The 23746-nt window shown below is 44.7% G+C and overlaps 1 protein-coding gene across 1 annotated transcript in view; it reads left to right on the top strand.

Moving 5' to 3' along the window:
- The window catches only part of ZDHHC17 (zinc finger DHHC-type palmitoyltransferase 17), a 171263-nt gene that overhangs the window by 111233 nt on the left and 36284 nt on the right, over positions 1 to 23746 (top strand). Inside the window, exons 8-10 of the mRNA XM_033951008.1 lie at positions 2196 to 2321; positions 2976 to 3118; positions 20963 to 21063. Coding sequence (XP_033806899.1) covers positions 2196 to 2321; positions 2976 to 3118; positions 20963 to 21063 — 370 coding nt within the window. The remainder of the gene's footprint in view (positions 1 to 2195; positions 2322 to 2975; positions 3119 to 20962; positions 21064 to 23746) is intronic.

Genomic DNA, 23746 nt, shown 5'->3' with positions numbered 1-23746 from the left:
TGCCTATATTGACTATATATAAAGTAATTCTCTTGAATAGGAATCAAATAAACACAAAGAAAGTATTTTATAATTACTTTATTATGAAATATTAAGTAAACAGAATAGTGAAAAATTATAAAATACTTTATTCATTGCGAAACCTGGGCCTGTTTGGCTGAACACAAAGCTGATATTCTGGCTGGAATCGAAGAAAGACACACACGTAGCTCTTCGTCAACAGCTCTCAGTCTCTCTCTGTATTTGGTTTTTATAGCATACAAAAATAGACAAATATACCCTCCATCCTTTTTATTAAACCACAATAGCAGTTTTTAGCGCAGGGAGCTGCGCTGAATGCCCAGCGCTGCTAGTGACGCTCATAGGCTCCCTGCGCTAAAAACCACTATTGCGGTTTAGTAAAAGGTGACCATATTGTAAAATATAGACAGCAGATATAAATTCAGAACTGTGCATAGTAAGTGAAGGGAAGTTTTCATCTCTGGGAATTTACCCAGTTAACTATTAAGTTATTTGGGCAAATTCCTTTGAAAACTGTGGTAATACTGCCTCCACTTTGCTAAATTTAAAATAAAATCATTTTTCCTACCTTGTCTGGTGATTTCTGGTTGCACTTTCTTCTTCTGACTGTGCATCCAATCTTTCTTCCCTTCTATCAGCCTGTATGCTTTCTCTCCTCCACACCTCATTCCCTCCCCCAACTTTTTCTTCCTCTCTCCCTGACCTTTCTTTCTTTTTTTCTGTTTCTCTTCTTTCCTTCTGTTTCCCTGCCTGCCCCCTTTCTTTCTTTCTCCCTGCCGTTCCCCAAGCCACTGCCGCTGCCATCGGGGAACAGGACCCACCAATGGATAACAGGCCCCAAAGCCGACGCCGACGCATGCTCTCCCTGACGTCAATTCTGCAATCGGAGAGAAAGTTCCGCCCAGCCAGGCAGCGATTTGGCTGGCCCGAACTTCCTCTCTGACTGCAGAATTGACGTCGGGGAGAAGAAGACTTATCGGCTCGATAGATTAGATCGCCAAGACAAAGTGAGTCCTGGGTGATCGACTCACTTTGCCTTGGCGAGCTACTGGCGCCCCTGCCTCGGGCCCCCTGTCAGCTCCGGGCCCCTGAATGCAGGACTGGTAGTACTGCCCTGATGGCGGCCCTGCGGCACACCAGGCAACATCTCGCGGCACACTAGTGTGCTGCGGAACAGCGGTTGAAAAACACTGGTACAGGCATAGTATACTTACTTAGTTGATGCATTATAACACCATTACAACAGCTCATGTATATTGCTTTGTATTATTACATCACTACAGAAGCCATGCTTTGTAACATTATTGCAAAAGTTCATGTAAACTGCTCAGATTTGACTGCTTCTCTCATTAGTAGCGGTATATAAGCTTTTAATAAACATAAACATTGTTCAACAGATGACTTACTTGGATTTGATATCTAATTATCCACCTTTCTAAATTTAATCACGTTGCAGTGTTTGCAGGTGCAAGCTCAGAGTGCAGGAACTCAGTAGTAGCTGGAAAGTAGTTGGCTTAATCTTCACCAGACTGCAGTGCCATGAAGTTTCAAGTTTATTTAAAATTTCTTATACCGCCCAATCAACCTTCTAGGCGGTGTACAAAATCATTGAAACATAAAAACATACTTTAGCTAAAATACAAATTTAAGATGACAAAGCATCACCAAACAATAACAATAACTTGCAAAGACAAAGACAAGCAGGAACAAAAGGTAAAAAGGCAAGAACTACAATAGTCAAGGTAAAAGAGTTAAGAGAAAAAATAATAGGAGGAACTGCTATAAATAATGTTGAACTCAAGTGCCCTTAAAAGGACAGTTAGGTCTCGAAGGCATCAAGAAAGAGAAATGTCTTTAGCTTCGTCTTAAAATTATTAAGAATTGATTCTTCACATTAGTAATTTGGGATACTATTCCAGAGAGAAGGGGCGGTATCAGTGAAGATAGTAGACCTTGTTGTATTTATATACTTCAGTGACGGAATAGAAAAAAAGATTATTGGCTGTCGATCTTAGAGTCTTAAAAGGATTATAAGGGGTAAGAAGATTATTAATAAATTTGGGTTGATTGTTTAGTCTGGTCTTAAATGTTAGCAGAAGAATTGAGCTTAAAAACTGAGAAACAGTTGCTCTGCATACCTTTCATTTGATACAAATCTTTTATTACCTTGGCAGGGAGAGTCTCCACTTGATTTGGCAAAACAGAGAAAAAATGTTTGGATGATCAACCACTTGCAGGAGGCAAGACAGGCAAAAGGGTACGACAGTCCATCATTTCTGAAAAAGCTGAAAGCAGATAAGGTGAGCTGCTGGTGATCCTTCAGGCTTTAGTTTACATTAAAGTCTGAGGAGCGACAAATGTTGTAGAACTACAAGTTGAGAATATAGCAGAGATCGGTGCAGGATTGAGGCTGCACGTACAGTGCAATCTCGCTATTTGTGACAGTGCGGTTCTTAAAAAAAAAAAAAAAATCACAAACAGCAGATAGCGAAACAGTGTCCCTATGGAAATATAGGGCTTAGGTTCCAGCTATACCTATGTTTAAAAAAAAACCAAAAACCAGAAAGTGAATAATTATTCCTCTAAGGAAAACAGCTGTCAGAACAGGTTTAGTGACGATCGCTGGCTTTAGTGTATCTGGGCCTCAGTCTCTAATTTTGCAAGGTCGTCTTGCAGTTTCTCACAGTCTACATGTTATCTTGCAGCACAATACAGGAATGTTGCAGAAATGATGTGCCCAGGTCCCAGAGAGAAAGAGAGAGGGAAAACTATTGCCGCTGTGGGCAGCCTTCAAGTGATGCTAAAGGGATAAGTCTTGGAAGTCATTGACCTTGCAGCTTTTGGTTCAACTGAGCAGTTGTACAGAGGGATGAGGGAGATGCAGGCAAATGTTTATGTAACATTTTGTATGCATATCAAAATGTATGTGTGTGTATGTGTTTTTTTCCCCCTAGGAATTTCGTCAGAAGGTGATGCTTGGAACGCCTTTCCTAGTGATTTGGCTAGTTGGGTTTATAGCAAACCTTGACATAGAATCTTGGCTCATTAAAGGATTGATGTATGGTGGTGTTTGGGCAATGGTACAATTTCTTTCAAAGTAAGTGTTTAATACTCTTGTTCAGAAAATGCCCATGAAGGCTTTTTTAATCCTTTTGTTCTCACAAGTTATGTTGTGTTCATTTTGCTGTGGCCAGCCAGACGCCTTAAATGAACCTTCCTCTTTCTTTTCTTTTGTTTAATCAAATATGAGATGGGTTCTGTTTTTCTTAAGACCTTCTGCCTTTCCAAGGTTTGATATTTAATTCCAGTACTAAAACTGTATAGTCAAGATGTCTACCCCAAAATAAATGTGCATTACCAATATTTGAAAACATTAAGGGAATAAAGGACTTTTCTTTGGACAATTTAAAGATCTGTGAGACCCGTTTTAAACATGGTGTTTATTTCTGTACACGAGTAGTGGAAGATAAAAACCTTCACATATAAGGTCATAGTAAGATGAAACACAAGAGCAAGGCTGATGTGAATGTTATGGACTGATGGTCACAATATATTGTTTTCAGGCTTATTACCCACAACATCAAGACAGTCTCTGTGGTCTCAAGTCACCATTGTTGTTGCTTTCCACACATTAGTTTCAAATTACTTTTTGTTAGAATTCAATGTGAGCAGAGATGCCCCTTATGAAGTCAGGTAATGTAAGCACTCCTTTTAGAGAATAGCTTAGGTAGGTAGCAATTGAGCTACCAAACCCATAAACCTTTTGCAAAAGCTACAGTAGCAAGCAAAATTGAATTGGTGCAAAATATTTTGTGTGAGGAGACATGGAAAAGGTTATTTGTGCGTGTGAATAAGAGCGAGACATTGTGTGCGAGTATAACAGAAGCAAGCACTGCACAGTAGGTGGCTCTTTCTTCAAGAGGGAGGATTTGTGGCCCAGATTCTGTAAACAGCGCCTAAATCGGCCGGTGCCTACTAAAACGGCACTGGCTGCGTGTCCATCACAGCATCGCAGCTACTGGCACCTAAGAAAAAACTTAGGTGCCGGTAATGTAGGCCAGGTTTTTAAAGGCCTACATTTCTGTTGCCTAAGCTTTACGGAGAATTGTGGCATAGCGGTAACTAAGGTCATCTCCGCTCCTAACCACGTCTACTTTGACCTTAGACACAACTAAATACCATACTGTAGGCGCGATTCTGGTGCCTACTTAAACAAATTTTAAATGGTGCAGTCAATTACAGCAATTAAACTCATCCATAAAGCTAAAAAATATGACCATGTCACCCCCCCCCCTACTTCGAGACTCTCACTGGTTCCAGTCTCTCATAGAACAACTTATAAGATTCTTCTTTTAGTCTTCAAGATCAAGATTTTCTACCTGCCTGCCTTTCTAGATAAATATCTCATCCCACACACCCCTTCCAGGGCCCTCAGGTCCACTAACCAGAATTTACTAACAGTCCCTTCAATCAAGGATTTATATTATACTAAAAATACAATTTTCTCCATTGTCGCGCCCTCACTTTGGAATGCAATGCCATCATACCTTCACTCTGAAAATTCTCTAAACAAGTTTAAGAAAAACCTTAAGACATTTCCTTTTAAAGACGCTTATCAAAATTCCAATTGAGCTCCCCCCATAAATGGGAAAATAAAAACGCTTTCAGGAAGCGACACCCCCTTTTTTTTCCTCTTGTTTTATCCTTCCCTTCTTCCCCTCCTTTTATTTTCATTTATACAATGTAATTACAATTTTCCCTTTCCCCTTCTTTCCCTTTATCCCATACCCATCATAATAAAGTCTTTGTTTTGATCTCAATTCCCCTATTTTTATTTTGATATTTTTTTATTATTATATATTTTTTTAAATATCATTTTAACATTTTAAATAATCTCTTACTTTTTATTATTGCAAACCGACCAGATACTTGTGATGGTAGGTATATCAAATTATAAATAAACTAATTACCACACCAATTAAAGCAGTTAAATTAGGAGCTGGTACCAGTGCCTAACAGCGCCATTTTTAGAATCTGGGCCTGTGTGTTTAAGAAAGAAGAGGGAGCAGCTGTTGTGTTCTGTGTGGCGAGAATTCTGTCATTTGTATGGCTGTTTTTATCTTTCTGTGTGCGGTAAGAAGGTATTGAGTTTTGTTGTTTTTTTACTGTCTGTGTACACTTACCAAGTTGTGTGTGTATTATCCCAGGACAAGCAGGGAGCATATTCTTGACTGATGGGTGACGGTACCGACGGAGCCCCGGTACAGACAATTTTAGAGTGATTGCACTCTAAGAACTTGGAAAGTTCTAGCAGGCCGCACCGCACACACGCGAGTGCCTTCCCGCCCGACGGAGGCACGCGGTCCCCAGTTTCTTAGTTTCCGCGGAGCTAAGAAGACGCACTTTTCAACGGCTGTTGAAAATTTTTTTCCTCATTCGCCTTCCCGCTCGCGTAAACCTCTATGGAAATTGTATTTCCTTTTTTCTTTTATTATTTTCTTATTTAAAAAAAAAAAAAGAATTTCTTTTTTCTTTCTTTTTTTCGGTTTTGCCCTGGCGGGGCCTGCTGCCACCATCGAGGCCTCGGCCTTCGATTTGGCAGAAGCCGTTTTTACGTTCATGCCCCCCCAACCCGGGTTTAAGAAGTGCCAGCGGTGCGCACGGCCCATCTCTCTCACCGACCCGCATAACTGGTGCTTGCAGTGCTTGGGTCCTGACCATCGGGCATCCACCTGCACCCGATGTGCCACTTTAAAAAAGAGAACCTTAAAAAACCGTCAGATCCAGCAGCGGTTATTGTTTGGTACCGACATGTCGGATTCTGCGGCACCGGCCCCGACATTGGCCCCGTCTCAGTCGGCACCTACCTCGTCGACACCACGCCGGCGTCGCATCCTCCAGGTAAGCCGGCTAAGAAGCCTTCCCCGCTGGAGCGTCCTCCGGTCTCAGTAGCAGCAAGCCAAGTCCTGCCGACCTCGAGGCGCCCGCGGAAGCGCTCTGCACCGATTGAGGTGAGCCCCTCGACATCGGGGTCCTCCTCTTCGGAGTGTCGAGCGGCACCAAAGGTACCGCAGAAGAAAAAAACGGTACCGGTGCCTTCGCTGGACGAGCAAATTGCCGCCGTCCTGCAGGTGCAGCTCAAGGAGCAACTGCAGCAGCTCCTTCCCGCTCTTTTGAAACCGAGCCTTCCAGTCCCGGTCCGGTCTGAGCCACCGGTACCGACATTGGAGCAGCCTCTTTTATCTGCATCCACTCTGTCGGTACCGGTACATTCTGCTTCATCGGTATCCATGCCGATCTTAGCGCCGGAACCGAGGGCCTTACATCAGGCTGTGCAAACTTCGGCACCGACACAGCCCTTAACATCTCCCAGTACCGCTTCTCTAAGGTCGGGTAAGTCGACACGCAAAACTCGACACCTGGACCCTTCCACACCGGAGTCCCGGGATCGCAGCTTCCAGGTGAGGGACCCTGATCTGTGGGGTGACTCTGAAGAGCCTCTTCTCTCTGAGGGGGAATGTTCATCGGCTGATGAGGATCCTTCTGTTTTAGATCCGTCCTCTAAGCCTGATGCAACCTCTTTCACCTCATTTCTGAAAGAGATGTGTGATTCTCTCTCTATTCCCTTGGAGGCTGAGTCCAAAAAATCCAAGGCGTTTCTTGATGCACTGGATTTTGACCAGCCTCCAAGGGAATTTCTAAAATTGCCTCTCCATGATATATTAAGAGAGACTTTTTACAAAAATCTGGAGACGCCTTTAACCATCCCAGGAGCCCCTCGCAAACTGGACTCCTTATACAAGGTCATCCCCATTCCTGGCTTTGACAAACCACAACTCCCTCATGAGTCTCTCTTGGTGGAATCCACTTTAAAGAAATCCATGGGAGCTAGTGTGTATGCCTCGGTCCATCCTGGCAGAGAAGGTAAGGCCATGGATAAGTTTGGCAAAAGGTTGTATCAGAATGCGATGCTAGCTAATAGATCAGGGAATTATGCTTTTCATTTCTCATTCTATCTAAAGCATCTCATTCAAAATCTGACTGCTTTTGAGAAATACCTCCCTGACCGCAAAAGATCTGCCTTTCGCAAAGCTTCTTCATCCCTTTTACAACTACGCAAATTCATGGTCAGGTCGATCTATGACACATTTGAGCTGACCTCTCGAGCCACGGCCATGTCGATGGCCATGCGTCGTCTGGCATGGCTCAGGGTTTCAGAACTTGATGTCAACCATCAAGACCGACTGGCTAATGCGCCTTGCCTGGGTGATGAGCTCTTTGGAGAATCCATGGACTCCACTACCCAAAAGCTCTCAGCTCATGAGACTAGGTGGGATACTCTCCTCAAAACAAAAAAGAAAACCCCACCTACTAGGCCTTTTCGACAGCAATCGGCCTACCAACGCAGCTATGTGGCTCATCCTTTGCCACCGGCCCCTCAGCAACCTAGGCGCCAACACAATAACAGAGGCAAAACCCTAGACCAGCGCAACAACAACAACAGGTGAAGCCTCCTCCTCCACAAAAGTCGTCCCAGCCCTTTTGATTTGGTTCTCCAGGACATAGCCAGTATTGTACCATCTGCCCATCTTCCACAACCCATAGGAGGACGCCTTGCTCATTACATAAGCCGTTGGGAAATCATCACCTTGGATCAGTGGGTCCTCAACATCATCCGCCACGGCTATTCTCTCAACTTTCAGACTCTTCCTACCCAAAGTCTGCCAAAAGAGTCTGCTTTGAACACTCCGCAGTCTTTACTCCTTCTTCAGGAGGTTCAATCCCTCCTCCTTCTGAACGCCATAGAGGAAGTTCCTCTAGATCAGCAGGGACAGGGATTCTACTCCCGTTATTTTCTAGTTCCCAAAAAAACAGGAGATCTCAGACCTATCCTAGATCTTCGCGATCTCAACAAATGCTTGGTCAAAGAAAAATTCAGGATGCTTTCTCTGGCCACTCTTTACCCTCTTCTCAATCAAGGTGACTGGCTATGTTCCCTCGATCTCAAAGAGACTTATACTCACATCCCGATCAATCTGGCCTCCAGACAGTACCTCCGCTTCATGATCAATCATTGTCATTACCAATACAAGGTGCTGCCCTTCGGTCTTGCCTCCTCTCCAAGAATGTTCACCAAATGTCTGATTGTGGTGGCTGCCTACCTACGCTCTCACCCCTTCAAGTCTTTCCTTACCTGGACGATTGGTTAATCAAGACCAATTCATCTCAGTCAGTACTTTTGGCCACCAACCAAACCATCCTGTTTCTACAGCTCCTGGGATTCGAGATCAATCTACCCAAATCTCATGTCATCCCCACTCAGAGACTTCAATTCATTGGAGTGGTGCTGGACACAGTCCTCATGAGAGCGTTCCTACCGTCCAACCGTCTTCAAACTCTTCAATCTCTATGTCAGCAGGTACTTCCACAGCGTTCTATCTCGGCCAAGCAAATGATGATATTCTTGGGTCACATGGCCTCCACAGTTCATGTCACACCCTTCGCACGTCTTCACCTGCTCACTCCTCAGTGGACTCTAGCTACCCAGTGATCCCAAGCGACGGATCCTTGCTCTCGACACATATCTATGACATCATCTCTTCGTCGATCTCTACAATGGTGGTTGATATCCTCAAATCTCTCCAGAGGTCTTCTATTCCATCTACCTCCTCATCAACTTGTCATCACCACCGACACCTCCCCTTATGCCTGGGGAGCTCATTTGAACGAATTCCAAACTCAGGGTCTTTGGACAGCCCAGGAAATGAAGCATCACATCAATTTCCTGGAACTCAGAGCGATGTTTTATGCCCTCAAGGCCTTTCAACATCTTCTCCTTCCTCAAGTCCTCCTGCTCTGCACAGACAATCAAGTAGCGATGTACTACATCAACAAGCAGGGTGGGACAAGCTCTTGCCTCTTGTGCCAGGAAGCCCAGAAGATTTGGGCTTGGGCCACAAATCAGCAACTATTCCTGAAAGCAATCTTCATTCAGGGAGAACAGAATTCCTTGGCGGACAAACTCAGCAGAATTCTTCAGCCTCACGAGTGGACTCTCGATCCTGTCACCCTACAGTCCATCTTCGCTCAGTGGGGCACTCCTCAGATAGACCTCTTTGCAGCTCCTCACAATCATCAGCTGCCCCTCTTCTGCTCCAGGCTCTACACCCCTCACCGTCTAGCAGCAGATGCATTTCTCCTGGACTGGTCGAATCTGTTCCTGTATGCTTTCCCTCCACTTCCTCTCATGTTGCGAACCTTGTTCAAGCTCAAGAGGGAACAGGCCACCATGATTCTCATCGCTCCACGATGGCCCAGACAATATTGGTTCTCCCTTCTACTTCAACTCAGTTCCAGGGAGCCTATTCTTCTTCCATTGTTTCCTTCTCTGCTTACTCAGCATCAGGAGACCCTTCTGCATCCCAACCTCCAGTCTCTGCACCTGACAGCTTGGTATCTCTCGGGCTGACTTCGAATGATACTCTTTTGTCCCTGCCCGTTTGTTCCATTCTGGATGCCTCCAGGAAACCTGCCACTCTTCAATGTTATCACCAGAAGTGGACACGGTTTTCTTCCTGGTGTCTTCTTCATCATCATGATCCTACGTCCCTTGCAGTGGAGACCTTGTTGGATTACCTTCTTTCTTTGTCTGACTCTGGACTCAAGTCTACTTCCATCAGAGTCCACCTCAGTGCTATTGCTGCTTTTCATGAGGCAGTACATGGAAAACTCCTTTCAACTCATCCTTTGGTTTCCAGATTTATGCGGGGTCTTTTCAATGTGAAACCACCTCTTAAGGCTCCACCTGGAGTCTGGGATCTTAATATGGTTCTTTCCACCTTGATGAAGCCCCCGTTTGAACCTTTGGCTACGGCTCCTTTCAAGTTTCTCACTTGGAAAGTGGTCTTCCTTATTGCTCTAACCTCTGCCAGGAGGGTCAGTGAGTTACATGCACTAGTGGCGGATCCACCTTTTACAGTCTTTCATCATGACAAGGTGGTTCTGCGTACACATCCAAAGTTTCTCCCTAAGGTTGTCTCTGAATTCCATCTCAACCAATCCATTGTTCTGCCTGTCTTCTTTCCGAAACCTCACTCTCATTCTGGAGAACAGGCTCTACATACTTTGGACTGTAAGCGGGCTTTAGCTTACTATTTAGAGCATACTAAACCCCACAGATCATTCCCTCAACTCTTTCTGTCCTTTGATCCGAATAAATTGGGACGTCCTGTTACGAAACGTACGTTGTCTAATTGGCTTGCAGCGTGCATTTCTTTTTGTTATGCTCAGTCCGGTCTGACACTGGAAGGTTCTGTCACGGCCCATAGAGTTCGAGCTATGGCAGCATCTGTAGCTTTCCTCCATTCCACTCCTATTGAGGAAATCTGCAAGGCTGCTACTTGGTCCTCAGTTCATACTTTTACATCTCACTATTGTCTGGATGCATTCTCCAGACGGGATGGACACTTCGGCCAATCTGTTTTGCAAAATTTGTTTTCCTAATGGCCAACCTTCCCTCCATCCCTCTTTTTGTTAGCTTGGAGATCACCCATCTGTCAAGAATATGCTGCCTGCTTGTCCTGGGATAAAGCACAGTTACTTACCGTAACAGGTGTTATCCAGGGACAGCAGGCAGATATTCTTGAGTCCCACCCACCTCCCCGGGTTGGCTTCTTAGCTGGCTTATCCTAACTGGGGACCGCGCGCCTCCGTCGGGCGGGAAGGCACTCGCGCGTGCGCGGTGCAGCCTGCTAGAACTTTCCAAGTTCTTAGAGTGCAGTCACTCTAAAATTGTCCGTACCGGGGCTCCGTCGGTGCCGTCACCCATCAGTCAAGAATATCTGCCTGCTGTCCCTGGATAACACCTGTTACGGTAAGTAACTGTGCTTTTTGTCAGCTTAGGTTGATGGTCAGTATTTTATTTTTGTACTGCATGACCTGATCTAAGGCCACATAAAGCCACAATATATAAAATATATTGATCTTGTAAGGACATTCATTGTTTTATCCAAGGAATTGTATTTTCCCATAGAACTATTATGGCTTCTTTTTCATGTAAATAGCTTTGAACTAAATGGTATTAGAGCAATCCAGAAATCCTGGATTAGATTAGCTTCAGTGGGAAATATATACACATAAGCTCCACAGCCTATAAAATGTAAGTCTTATTTGAACTACGAGGAACATTTCATAAATAATGCACATGTTTTTTGTTTTGTGTTTTTTCAAGTATTTCTTTACAGTCCTTCAATATAGTCTCCCTGCTTTGCAATGACCTAGTCCCAATGTCCGGGAAGCTTCATTATTCCATCCAGACACCATTTTTGTTTAGTTGCCGAATAGCTCGGGTACCAGCAGGAAAAACCTCTTCCATGTGCCTCAGGCCCCGCCCCCAGGAGGGACCTAAAGCTCCCGGGCCTATTCTGATTGGCCCAGGCGCCTTAGGCCCCACCAGTAGGCGGAGCTTTGGGACGGATGGGCCAATCCGGCCTCATTCCGTCGTTGGCTGCCTGCCGGACAGGCGGGTTTGGCTCCCGTCTGTCCGGCCAACTACAGAAAGGTACGGGGAAGGGGGTTGGGGGTGTCGTGGGGGTCGGCCAGGGGGGTCGCGGGTCGGCTGGGGGGGCGGTCGGAGGTTCTTGGGGGGGGCGGTCGTTGGGGGGAGGGGGGGTTTGCGTCGAGGGCAGGAGGGCCTGGGATCCCTCCTGCCCGTAATGTAGTGTAGGGTGGGGTTAGGGGGTCGCCGTGGCCAGGAGGACTTGGGCTCCCTCCTGGCCCGATATTGTGTGGGGAGTTGGGGAATCGGCGGGGCAAGAGGGCTTGGGCTCCTTTTTGCCCCGATCGTGTCGGGGAGTCGGGGGGGCAAGAGGGAACCAGGCGGAGAGAGGGCAGTTAAGCGCAGTGCCTGCGCGGAAGGATGCAGCTCGGGCGACTTCGTTGTGTGAAACGAAGTTCGTTGTACGGATCAAGACATAAAGTTCGTTGTGCGCAGCGTTCGCTGTGCGAGGCGTCCGTTATGCGAGGCACCACTGTACTATGAAACATCATGATGAGCAACCCAAAAGGCAAGTGCAGTTTAGACAGAGAGACAGACAAGCTGAGTAGGATGAAGGTATTAGGAATAAGAGGCAGGTAAATTTGAATAAGGGATTAACCTTAGTTACAGGTTAATCAGCGAGCTGTTCTAGTGCAATTGGCGTGTCACTCTTGAGCCTGTGGGATGTGTACCTCTCATCGCAAGATCTGGTGTAGAGAGCATCATTTATATTTTTCTGCCATAGGCGCCTGAGCCAATCAGGGCCTTATGCCCCTCCTGGAGCATCCCAGGATGCATAGGAAGAGGAAGGCCCGCCATTTTGGAGAGGTGGGTCTGCAGGTAAGAGGGAGGGACTGAGCATCCCTCCTACTCTCTTCTTCTATATAAGAGGTGGGGCTGGGGCAGGTGGCTGAGGCAGAAAGGAGTGGGAATCCGTCCTGCCAACGATCATCGTTGGGTGGGGGGAGTTCTGGATGGCATGATCTCAGCAGGGGGGAGGGTCGGGAGTGTAGGGGGGTCGGGTGGCTGAGGCAGAAGAGACTGGGCATTCTTCCTGCTGACTATCTTCGGGGGGGGGAGAGGATTGGGAGTGTGGGAGAGGCTCCAGGTAGAGAGTTGTGCGGGGACAGAAATCCTACCCATCCCCATCAAAGTCCCACCCATCCCCATGAGGAATCCCACCCGTCCCCACCCATCCCCGTGAGGAATCCCCTCCGTCCCCGCCCGTCCCTATAAACTTCAGAAATAGTTATTTCATTTAATTATGCTACTGAATTAAAGGCTCTGGTAGAAACCCATTTACAAATAAGCAAAGAGATTTTATTAATTTGGAAATATTAATTGGGAAGAATACATACTTTGCAAACAGGTTTCTACCAGAGCCTCTAATGTTTATAAATTTTTATCAACACAACTAATATACAGTGGTACCTTGGATTATGAGCATAATCCATTCCAGGAGCATGCTCGTAATCCAAAATGCTCGTTTATCAAAGCGAGTTTCCCCATAGGAAATAATGGAAACTCGGTTTGATACGTTCCCCCCCCCCCACGAGAACCGGCATTGCTCCCCCCAAAGGCCCCCCCCCTTCGATCCGGCACTCCCCCTCCCCGCGATCCGGCACCCTTCCGACACGATCCGGCAACCCCCCCCCCCCCCGACGCAATTGGGCACCCCCCCGCCGCTTCTTACAGTCATCTGGGTACCAGCACCGGCATGTCCTGTGCTTGGTGCCGCCCGAAGATCGTCTTCCTCTTCTGCTGGGCCTTGAGCATCTGCACATGCTCAAGGCCTGTGAGTTCACGTTCCCCATTTCCCTTCAGCATCTTCTCCCCCCTCTTTCTTCCCCAGCGTGCTCGATTTTAAGAATAAATGGGACATCCACGTGGGATCCCTACGAGGGTCAAGTTAAGGAACTAGGTCACTAGCACTCAATGGGGTGGGTCAATAGAGTGGGCAGACTTGATGGGCTGTGGCCCTTTTCTGCCGTCGTCTTTCTATGTTTCTTTGTCCTTTCAGTGTCCTTATCCCCCTCTGTCTTCCCCAAGTCCTTTCAGCGTCCTTCTCCCCCCGTCTTCCCCATGTCCTTTCAGCGTCCTTCTCCACCCCTTTGTCTTCCCCATGTCCTTTCAGTGTCCTTCTCCCCCTCTGTCTTCCCCATGTCCTTTCAGCGTCCTTCTCCCCCGTCTTCCCCATGTACTTTCAGCGTCCTTCTCCACCCCTTTGTCTTCCCCATGTCCTTTCAGTGTCCTTCTCCCCCCCATCTTCCCCATGTCCTTTCAGCATCCTTCTCCCCCCTCTGTCTTTCCCATGTCCTTTCAGCGTCCTTCTCCCCCCCGTCTTCCCCATGTCCTTTCAGTATCCTTCTCCCCCATGTCCTTTCAGTGTCCTTCTCCCCATGTCCTTTCAGCGTCCTTTTCCCCCCGTCTTCCCCATGTCCTTTCAGCGTCCTTCTCCTCCCCCATCTTCCCCATGTCCTTTCAGCATCCTTCTCCCCCCTCTGTCTTCCCCATGTCCTTACAACATCTTTCTCCACCCCTTTGTCTTCCCCATGTGCTTTCAGCGTCCTTCTCCCCCCTCTGTCTTTCCCAGTGCTTTCAGCGTCCTTCTCCCCCCTCAGTTTTACCCATTTCCCTTAAGCGTCTTTTCCTCTCCACTCCACCTTTCCTCCCTTTCTCCCTCCCTGCCCCTTACCTTCGTGGCGCTTCCCCGCCCGCCCGACAACAGAACAGGCCCGGTCCGACAAATCTCCCTGCCCTGAATCCAGCTGCTGTAAGAAGGTAATTTAGATTCGCGGCTACAGGGCAGGGAGTTTTGTCGGACCGGGCCTGTTGTCGGTCAGTCGGGGAAAAGCACCACGAAGGTAAGGGGATCTGGCCGGCTCTGCACCCCCCCTAAGGCTGCCCCGGGGCAGACCGCCCCCTTCCACCCCCCACCCCCCTTGGTATGCCAGTGCCTTGAATTTCCCTACCTGCCCTGCCGCAGCACACAGCCAACCAGAAGTCTTCCCGATGTCAACACTGACGAGGGAGGGAGGGAGGGTTTTGCTTAAGCCCTCCCTCCAACGTCAGCACTGACATCGTGGAAGACTTCCGGGTCGGCTGTATGCTGCGGCAGGGCAGGTAGGGAAAAGTAAACGAGCCTCGCGACTCGAGTGCATCCAACCCCGTAGGAACCCCGCGACCCTAGGGGGCGTCCCCACGGGATCCCCGTGACTCAAAGGGGAAACCCGTGGGATCCCCGCCGTCCCCGTTCCCGTGCAGCTCTCTAGCTCCAGGTTTCCAAGGCAGGAGGAAGTAGGCATCCCTCCTGCCTCTTTTTTTTTGGGGGGGGGCATTGTCAGAGGGGGCAGCACAACTACTTTTTTAATGGGGGACAGATATTGTGCGTGTTAACACACATCTGTGCCCATTAAAAAGAAAAAAAATTCTTCCTGCCCCAAACTGCTGAATGACAGGAGACTGCTTCAGGGCTTCCCCTGCCAGCTCTGCGCATGAGTCAAAGTCGCTTTTACAGCCACTGATGGGGTGGGATTGTGGAAGAGCTCTGCGAAACCTATTTGCTTGGGAAGTCGTTTGAACATCAATCACCGTTTTGAAATCAGACAACTTATTGGCCCCACAGTGACACACCGGATTTTAAGGATGATTTTAGTGCATCTGGGCCTGAGTGACTAACTGGGATCAATCAGCATGTGTGCTCCCTAAATTTCACCCTTACCCCTCTCTATCCAAACTCACCTGCATGCCCAGGCTCATACCTCCTCAAACTCACCTCTCCCCCAGACTCGCCTTCCCCTCCACACTGGTCCTGTCCAACCTTTAGACTCTTCCTTCCCACCACTCTCACCCCCATTGTTCCTCCCTCCATATTCAAGCCTTCACCCCTGTCATCATTACCTATTTCAATATCGGTAACATAGGCAGAAGGAGAGGAAGAAGCAGAAGTGAGTTACCTCTGGCAGCTCAGTAATGGAAAGGAAGCCAGCGTTTGACCCACTGCTGGTCAGAGAGGCCCCAGGAGTGGCAGCAGACCCGTAGAAAACTCTGGCAGTGCAGTGGCAGGCAGGTGCAAGCCCCAGGTATAAAAGCAACGGCAGGGTATTTAAATAAAATCCCAAGAACGGCAGCAGCAGGTGACAGGTTCAGTAGTTACGCATGGAGGCAGAGACAACAGGAAGAAACTGTGCTTAGGCTTACTAGATTGCACGGATGCAAAAGCCTTCTCCTCTCTAGCGCATGGCAGTCTGAAAGTCTGTGATTGCTGCTTTGCTAGTGTGTCCGCCTTTGATTTATTTATTTTTTTAACTCTTAAGGCCTCTATGACCCCAAATGAGAATTTTTTTTAAATGTAATTTTAATTTTAGTTTTGATTTGGGTTTGCAGCCCACAGTTTTGGAATTGCAGACTTAATCCCTTGTAGAAGAATTGTTTCCCATGTTAAATTTTGTTTATAATGGGTGAAGTAGTTTGCTAGCTCTGTTAGTCCACTTTTAAAGGTAACAGAAATAAAACAAAGAAAATTCTTCTTTTGTTTTGTTTTATTTCTATTTAGTAGCTTATAAAGGACAAATTTCTAATACAGTAAAACTTTGGACTGCAAGTAACTTGGTGTGTGAGTGTTTTGCAAGTCGAGAAAAATGTTTTATTAAATTTTAACTTGATAAACAAGCGAGGTCTTGCAATGCAAGTACGTGCAGTATATGTGCATGTGAACTGAGCCGATGGTTCTTCTCTCGGGAGTGTACTGACTGTTCTAAGTGAGGGAGGTCTTGCAATACACTCGTCACAGTGAAAGTTGTCCTACACAGTAATCCTCATCCTTTTCTCTCTCTCATCTCTCTCACACCAGACAGGATTCTTTTCAAAAGTAAAGTGAAGGTTAATTTATTTTTACTTTATACAGTACAGTAAAACCTTGGATTTGCAAGTAACTTGGTGTGCGAGTGTTTTGCAAGCCGAGCAAAGTCTTGCAATACGAGTACATACAGTATACACGCGTCACATCATCACAACTGAGCCGATGGTTCTTCTCTCTCTAATGCTGCAGGAGTGTAGTGACTATTCTAAATGAGCGAGTTCTTGCAATACAAGTATGTATAGCATTTTGTATTAAAGTTTTTGGGTTGTTGAACGAATCATCTGAGTTTCCATTATTTCTCATGGGGAAATTCGCTTTGATATATGAGTATTTTGGATTACAAGCAAGTTTCCGGAAAACAATTATGCTCACAAATCAAGGTTTTACTGTATACGGTTTACTGTAGTCTATCAGTTGTAAAAGATATGTTGGTCTCATTTGGTTACTGATTTATTATAACTGAAAAGCATAATATTTTTACACATGCATATGGTGTGTGTGTTGGTTAACATTCAGGTGTTCAGGTTTTGATTACATGAAGCTGTTCTGTGCGTGTTATTAAGTTTCCCCAGAGGCAAATAGTTCAACTGCTATGAATGTTTCCTAACATTTTGTTTTAATTGCAATAATTTTCTGTCACAGTAGCACAAAATAATTAATAGGGACCGCACTATAAAACGTGCATTCATATTCTCTGTCTGTAGAAGTGATGGAAAAATAAAATGATCATGATAGCTAGGACACGCATAATGTAAAAAAAATGAACCTCCGCTTGGTTAATTTCCCAGTGACTCATTATTATCCTCTGAAATATTGTTAAGGAAATTCTTTAAAGAAATCCTGGGATTACCCAATGCGGAGAATTTCCCAATAAATAATTCTTATTATATTCCACAAAAGAAAATACAATCCGATCAGGAGGTAGACCAACTGGTAACAGAAGAAATAAATCTGACAGTTTTTGGAGGATACTTAGGATGTGGTCCAGAATAGGTCTACCATGGTAATAACATGCATGAGTGAGATAGACAAAACGTTAATAATGAAACTTTACTTTAAAAATAGGCTGACTAAATTTTGTGGAGATTTTGTTAGGATTTTTCCCGATGTCTCAAGAGCAACGCAGCTAAGAAGGAAAGAATTTTTTAAATTAAGAACAAGAGTCTTAGCACTTGAGGCATCTTTTTATTTAAAATTTCCATGTAAATGTCTTGTTAAAATACAAGACATTGAATATGTATTTTGGGATCCCATTCAGTTACAGCAATTTCTAATAGCTCGAGAACAGAAATGAGTTTTATTTTTGCCTTTAATGATTCACCACTGAGGAAATGGTAGGATGTCAAAGTCCCAAATTTGTTGGGAATGTCTAGATTCATATGAATCAAGAACAATCTCTTAATTTTCCTTATACTTTGTTAGTTTGTAAGTAGCATTGCTCCCCATTGTTGTGGACTTGAAAAGGATTTTTTGTGTTTGTATATTACTTTTAATTTGTTGTTAAAAACCTTTTTATCCTTGGTATCAATTGATATTGTTAACTATTAAAATTGATAAATAATGTAAAAATGATCTACCGCAGTGTCATACAAAGCTTTTGTTTCACTTACTAAATGTTATTAGTACTCATATTGGAGTGTTTTGAGTCAATGTACTGCAAATGTGTATCAAAATTTCCCTTCAAACAGAGCTAGTGGCTAGAAGGTGCTGCCCAAGCACCAGTATAGAAATATCGTGCTGTTATCTTGACTGTAGTTTCAGTTTGATCGTTTATCAGAATCTATAGGTTTGTTCCAGAGAAATGGAGCTCAGTGGATTACGTTTTGATGCTTATTGGCATTACATATCTCCATCCATGATTACAATACAGAATTGTGCAGATGAAAGAGCATTCTTTTGGACAGGATGCATTGTTTAATATAGAACAAGGTAGAAAGCCTACCCACATTCCTTCTTAGTCTTGCCACATAGTACACTTCTCTCTCCGCATTCGTGGTGATAGGGGAAAAGCATAGCAGCGAATACCGAAAATCCGTGAATAATTTTTCGTATGTTATTCGTGGGTTTTCGGTAACAAACCCCCCCTAAAAAAGATTAAAAAACGCGAATAACCTAACCTGATTTGCTCCAGGAGAAGTGATTTCCTGTGAACCAGAGAGCGAAAAGTCACGAATAATCGAAACCGCGAATACTGGGGGGGAAGTGTAACAGTATAAAATGGGCAACACTCCAAACGAAGATCAGACTTGTCCTCGTACTCATTTTCTCAGTGGTCAGTTTATGGATGCGAAAGCTGGACACTATGGAAACAAGACAGAAAGAAGATTGACTCATTTGAGCTTTTGTGCTGGAGAAGGATTTTAGGCATGCCGTGGACCACCAGAAGAACTAACAAATCGATTCTGGAAGATATCAAACCGGCTATGTCACTTGAAGCCAAAATGATGACGTTATGACTGTCTTATTTTGGTCACACCATCAGAAGAGAGAGATCGCTGGAGAAGGACTTCATGTTTAGGAAGATCAAAAGAACCAGGTGAAGAGGACGACTTGCAATCAGATGGCTGGACACATTGAAAACAACCATTAGGATGACACTGGAGGACCTTTCTGGACTAGAACAAAACAGATTTCTTTTTAGATCCGTAATTCATCAAGTCACTAGGACTCGAGCACGAGTCAGTGACACCTAACGACAACAAGATGGGTAAATTAAAACCAAATTGACCCACCCAGTTTAGCCAATGGCCAGCTCAGAAAATATTTCCCTCTATAGTTTACCTGTTTGACACTTGCATAGCCAGCTATAAAGTGCTTTTTTAGCGAGACATAAAAGCTGTAGGATTTTTGTATACCTTGAATTGTTTATTGAACTTTGCACTCCAATAAAAGAGACTGAAACATAAATGAAAAAAAATAAATCTAAGCTCTGCTATACTTAAAAACTAACTCCAGGTGTTCTTTAGGGATATTAAGAGTTGTGTTATTTAATTTCATCGTAGCTTAAAAGCCTGTCTTTTTATCAAATATTTGACTGGTTTTAATTGAACGATACACACTTGATATCATTTCTTAGATCTATAATTCTCTTTGTTTTATAATCCGCTGAGAATCGTTGGGTAGAGCAGAATATAAATATGTGCCATTAAATTCATCACACACCCCCACTGTCAAATTATGAAATTATTTGCTTGAATGCCATATTAAACCATCTATTGGTCTGATTTGTATAACTAAGCTAATGCGTAATATTACCATTATGGGATATGCAGAAGAGAGCAAATTCAACTGGCAGTTATAGACTTAGGACCCCTTTTACAAAGCTACAGTAGCAATGCTACCATGGCAAATGCACCGAAGCCCATAGGAATTGAACGGGCTTCAGTGCAGTGTAAAAGGGGCCCTTGGATAACAATTAAAATTTAATTTTCCTAGATCGAAATGGGTGAGAGAGGGAACAGTCCTGAAGCAATCTTTACTCTTATCAGGCTGCCAACATTTGGAATGCTCTGCCAGAACAAATTAAAACTGTAAACTATAACAATTTCAGAAGTTAGAAACATAGAAAATGACGGCAGATTGTACCCCCTTGCCAGTCAGGTTTTCAGGATATCAACAATGAATATGCAAAAACTTGATTTGCATAAACTGCCTCCATTATATGCAAATATCTTTCATGCATATTCCTTGTGGATATCCTGAAAACCTGACTGGCAAGGGGGTTCTCCAGGACTGAGTTGAGAAACACTGGCCTAGAGGTTAAAGCTGCTGCCTCAGGACCCTGAGGCGATGTGTCTGATCCCAGCCTGCTCCCTGGGACTCTGGGCAACTCACTTAACCCTCCATTGCCCCAGGAACCACAATTAGATTCTGAACCTGCATGGACAGATAGAAAAAATACTTAAAAGTACCAGATTACTATTCAATGTATTGTAACTGCTTTGGGTGAATCTCTTCATGAAAAGGCAGTAAATAAACAGCAATTGCTATGGGAACTCGTGTCAGCCATTTTTGAGTAGTGAAACTACCTGGGGCAGGAGTACAGGAGGATCGCTCTTACCCTGGCTCACCACTGGTCCAGCAGGGCTTAAGGTAGGCCTGAGGAGAGGGGGAAGACTCAAATATAAACAGAGACCCCCTGTTTTTAGGCCCAAAAATCTAGGTTTATATTTCAGTATATAAAGGGTTGTTTGCCTTAAGAAGCTGATGTAATTTTTGTAACTTCATTCTGTTGTTTCTTCAAACTTATCTGAATTTCTTGCTATATGTAATCTGCATTGAACTAAAATATTGTTGCAGAATATGAATATATCAACTAATGGTATATGTGGTATATCGATTTAATGTGGGTTATGCTTTTGCCATTTCTAATAATTTGACAAATGTTTTATATAGGACTGTAAAGTAAACATCTTTACCATATCAGTTGCACAGAAGCAGTTCCTGTGTATCATTTGTAAACAGGCTAACAGGTTTTCATGATCAAGTAAGGCCATTAATGCTTTCAAACGGAAGTTGTGTTAATTAATTCTCTTCTTCTGCAGGTCATTCTTTGATCACTCTATGCACAGTGCGCTGCCCCTTGGAATATACCTGGCGACCAAATTCTGGATGTACATGACGTGGTTGTTCTGGTTTTGGAATGATATCCTTTGTCTTGGACTTCCTGACATTTGTGGTGATTGAGTGTGGAAGAGGGATGCTTGTTAATACATGCCAGCAGTTTAGTACACTAAAAGTAGTGTCCCATCGTGGAGCCATTTTAATACTTTTGTTTTGACTTGGCAGCTTGCTTCCACTTCACTGATTTTATAGCTCAGTTATGGGATCCTGAAGCTTGAGCCTTCCTTTGTAGTTTCTCAGAGATGATTTTCCCCCTAGTCTATCTCCACCCAATACACATTAATCCAGTCATTGCAGTAATGTCTAAGGGAGTTGGGTGGGGGAGGGGATAGCCCCTTTGAGAGTGTAATAATTGGGCCACCAGATACCATCATCCACTTATCTACAAAATGAAATTCAGGGAGACACCGTTTTAACCCTTTTTGATACATTTTTCCTCTATAGTAATGTCTTGATTTGAATAGAGCAGATTTTCTTACTGTTGAAATGAATTTAAATAGCTCTGTTTTTACTCAGATCTTTTCATGAACGTCTGCTGTCCTGCTGAGTGATATGTTTCCCACATTTCCGCAGAAGAGCGGTTTGACAGGTGTTTGTATTTCTTGGCAGTTCTGTTATTACTTTTTTAATCCATGGAGGCTGTTAAATATCCAGTGAGCTTTCTCTGTTTTCTCCATTTCCTCTGCTTTTCTCTTCCGCCTTGCTTCTTGAAAATTACGTAGCATGGCACCTGGATTTCATACACAGTCCCTGCTTTTCCCTCTTTGCTTGCATCATTGAAGCCAAATTTAAAGTACACAGTATGTAAGAATCTGAGGGAGAATAAGACAATAGAAATATTTTACCAAGTCATTTTTAAGCGCATTTCATTCATAATTAATTCATAATAGTTGTGATAAATTTATCTATCCATTCATGTACTTGTCCATAGTGATCCAGTTAGAATTTATAGCAGTACTGGACTTAAAAACAGTGCTGTACAGTGATAAGTATACAGGTACAAAATGCCCCTTCACCTAAGACCTTACAGTCTAAGTAGTACCTAAAGAACCAAAGGATAGCAATTTGGCCAAGGTCATGAAGTGTCAGAAACAGAATTTGAATCATCATTTTCCTGATTTTTGCTGTATCCACTAGTGATGTCTGATTCCCGATTTGAATCAATTCATCATTTAGTTTGGCTGAATTGATTCAAATCTAAGTGTGTAAAAAAAAAATCTCGCCCATTCAGGCACTGCTGGGAGAGGGGGTGGAGGCAGCGGCAGTCCACCCTGGGTGCAGGCCATAAGGGAGTGCTCCCAGATTTGGCATCGGTGTCCAAACGTCTTTTCCTTCCAACGGCAGCAGCAGCACTATTACCAGCAATGGACCTTACTCTCTGCTGGGACTTGCCTTCGGGAAAACAGGAAGTAGGTGGGACCAGCAAAGAGGAAGGCTCAACATCAGCAGAGCAGTGAGTTGAGAAAACCTCAGCCAATGAAGAGAGAGCTACCCTCTGTGCCCCCCCCCCACCCCGCACCTCTTGACATGTTTGCAGGCATGAGCAGCATCTGCTGCTTGCGCAGACTTCTGTTCACTTCTGATGTCACATCCTGGTCCCACGACCTGGAAGTGATGTCAGAAGAGAGCAAAAATCAGCACGAGCAGCAAGTGAAAGATGCTGCTTTTGCTGGCAAACATTTAAAAAGATACACGGAGGGGAGGAGAGGTGCTGGGGCTGGCACCCCCCGCGAAGGCGGTGCGGGGGCAGTCTGCCACACCTTACTACGACATTAATACCATAGCATGGAAGAGTATGGAGAGAGGGAAGAAGAGGAGAAAGATTCCAGAGAGTGGGGGAAGGGAAGGAGACAGATGCCAGTCCATGGGGTGGTGGTGGGCTGGAGGGAAGGGAAGAGAGAGAGAATGCTGGCCACATGCGGTGAGGGGGGGCTGGAAGGAAGGGAAGAGAGAGAGAGAGTGCTGGCCACATTGGGTGAGGGGGGCTGGAGGGGAGGGAAGTGAGTGAGGGTGATGGTCACATGGGGGAAGGGAGAGAGACACTTCATTGGGGGTTGAAGCTGGAAGGGAAGGGAGAGAGGGTACTGGACCCTTGAGGGGTGCTGGATCTGCAAGGAGGAGGAGAGAGAAAGGAAGGGAGGGAAGGTACAGAGATGGAAGATGGATGGTGAGCATGGAGAAAGAAGAAAATGTCAAATGGACAGGAGACCCTGGCGAGTTAACAGGACAAAACAGAAATCAGAGCCTGGGACCAACATGATTTGAATAATAAAATGACCAGACAACAAAAGGCAAAACAAATTATTTTATTTTATTTTTTTGTGACTGCAATATCACAGTTTTGAAATGTGTATCCTGCCTGAGTTGCTGTTTAGACTGAGTGCAAACTAGGATCTAACAGTGTTTACACATGATAGCACTGGCGTGGGGTTGGATGGTTGAAGAGGCTGCAAAATAAACCCTCCAGCTAATTTTCAAGTTATATCATAGAAAGTGAAGCAAATCATATTAAAAAAATCAATTCAATTGGTAAAATCGAAAATTTTTTTCCTGAATCAGTCAGCTCTAATATCCACCAGTCCAGTTTTCTCCAATAGATTTGCACCTTGTAACGTTAAAGGCATATATTTATCAGTCAATCAAACTATTTTGTAGATCTGTGCTTACCTGATTTTAGTGTAAGATAAAATGACATATAAGGAGCA

This window comes from Geotrypetes seraphini, chromosome 7, assembly GCF_902459505.1.
Source record: "Geotrypetes seraphini chromosome 7, aGeoSer1.1, whole genome shotgun sequence".
Classification (NCBI taxonomy): Eukaryota; Metazoa; Chordata; class Amphibia; order Gymnophiona; family Dermophiidae; genus Geotrypetes; species Geotrypetes seraphini.
The sequence above is the reverse complement of the archived record's forward strand: the minus strand, read 5'-3'. Positions and strand labels throughout refer to the sequence as shown.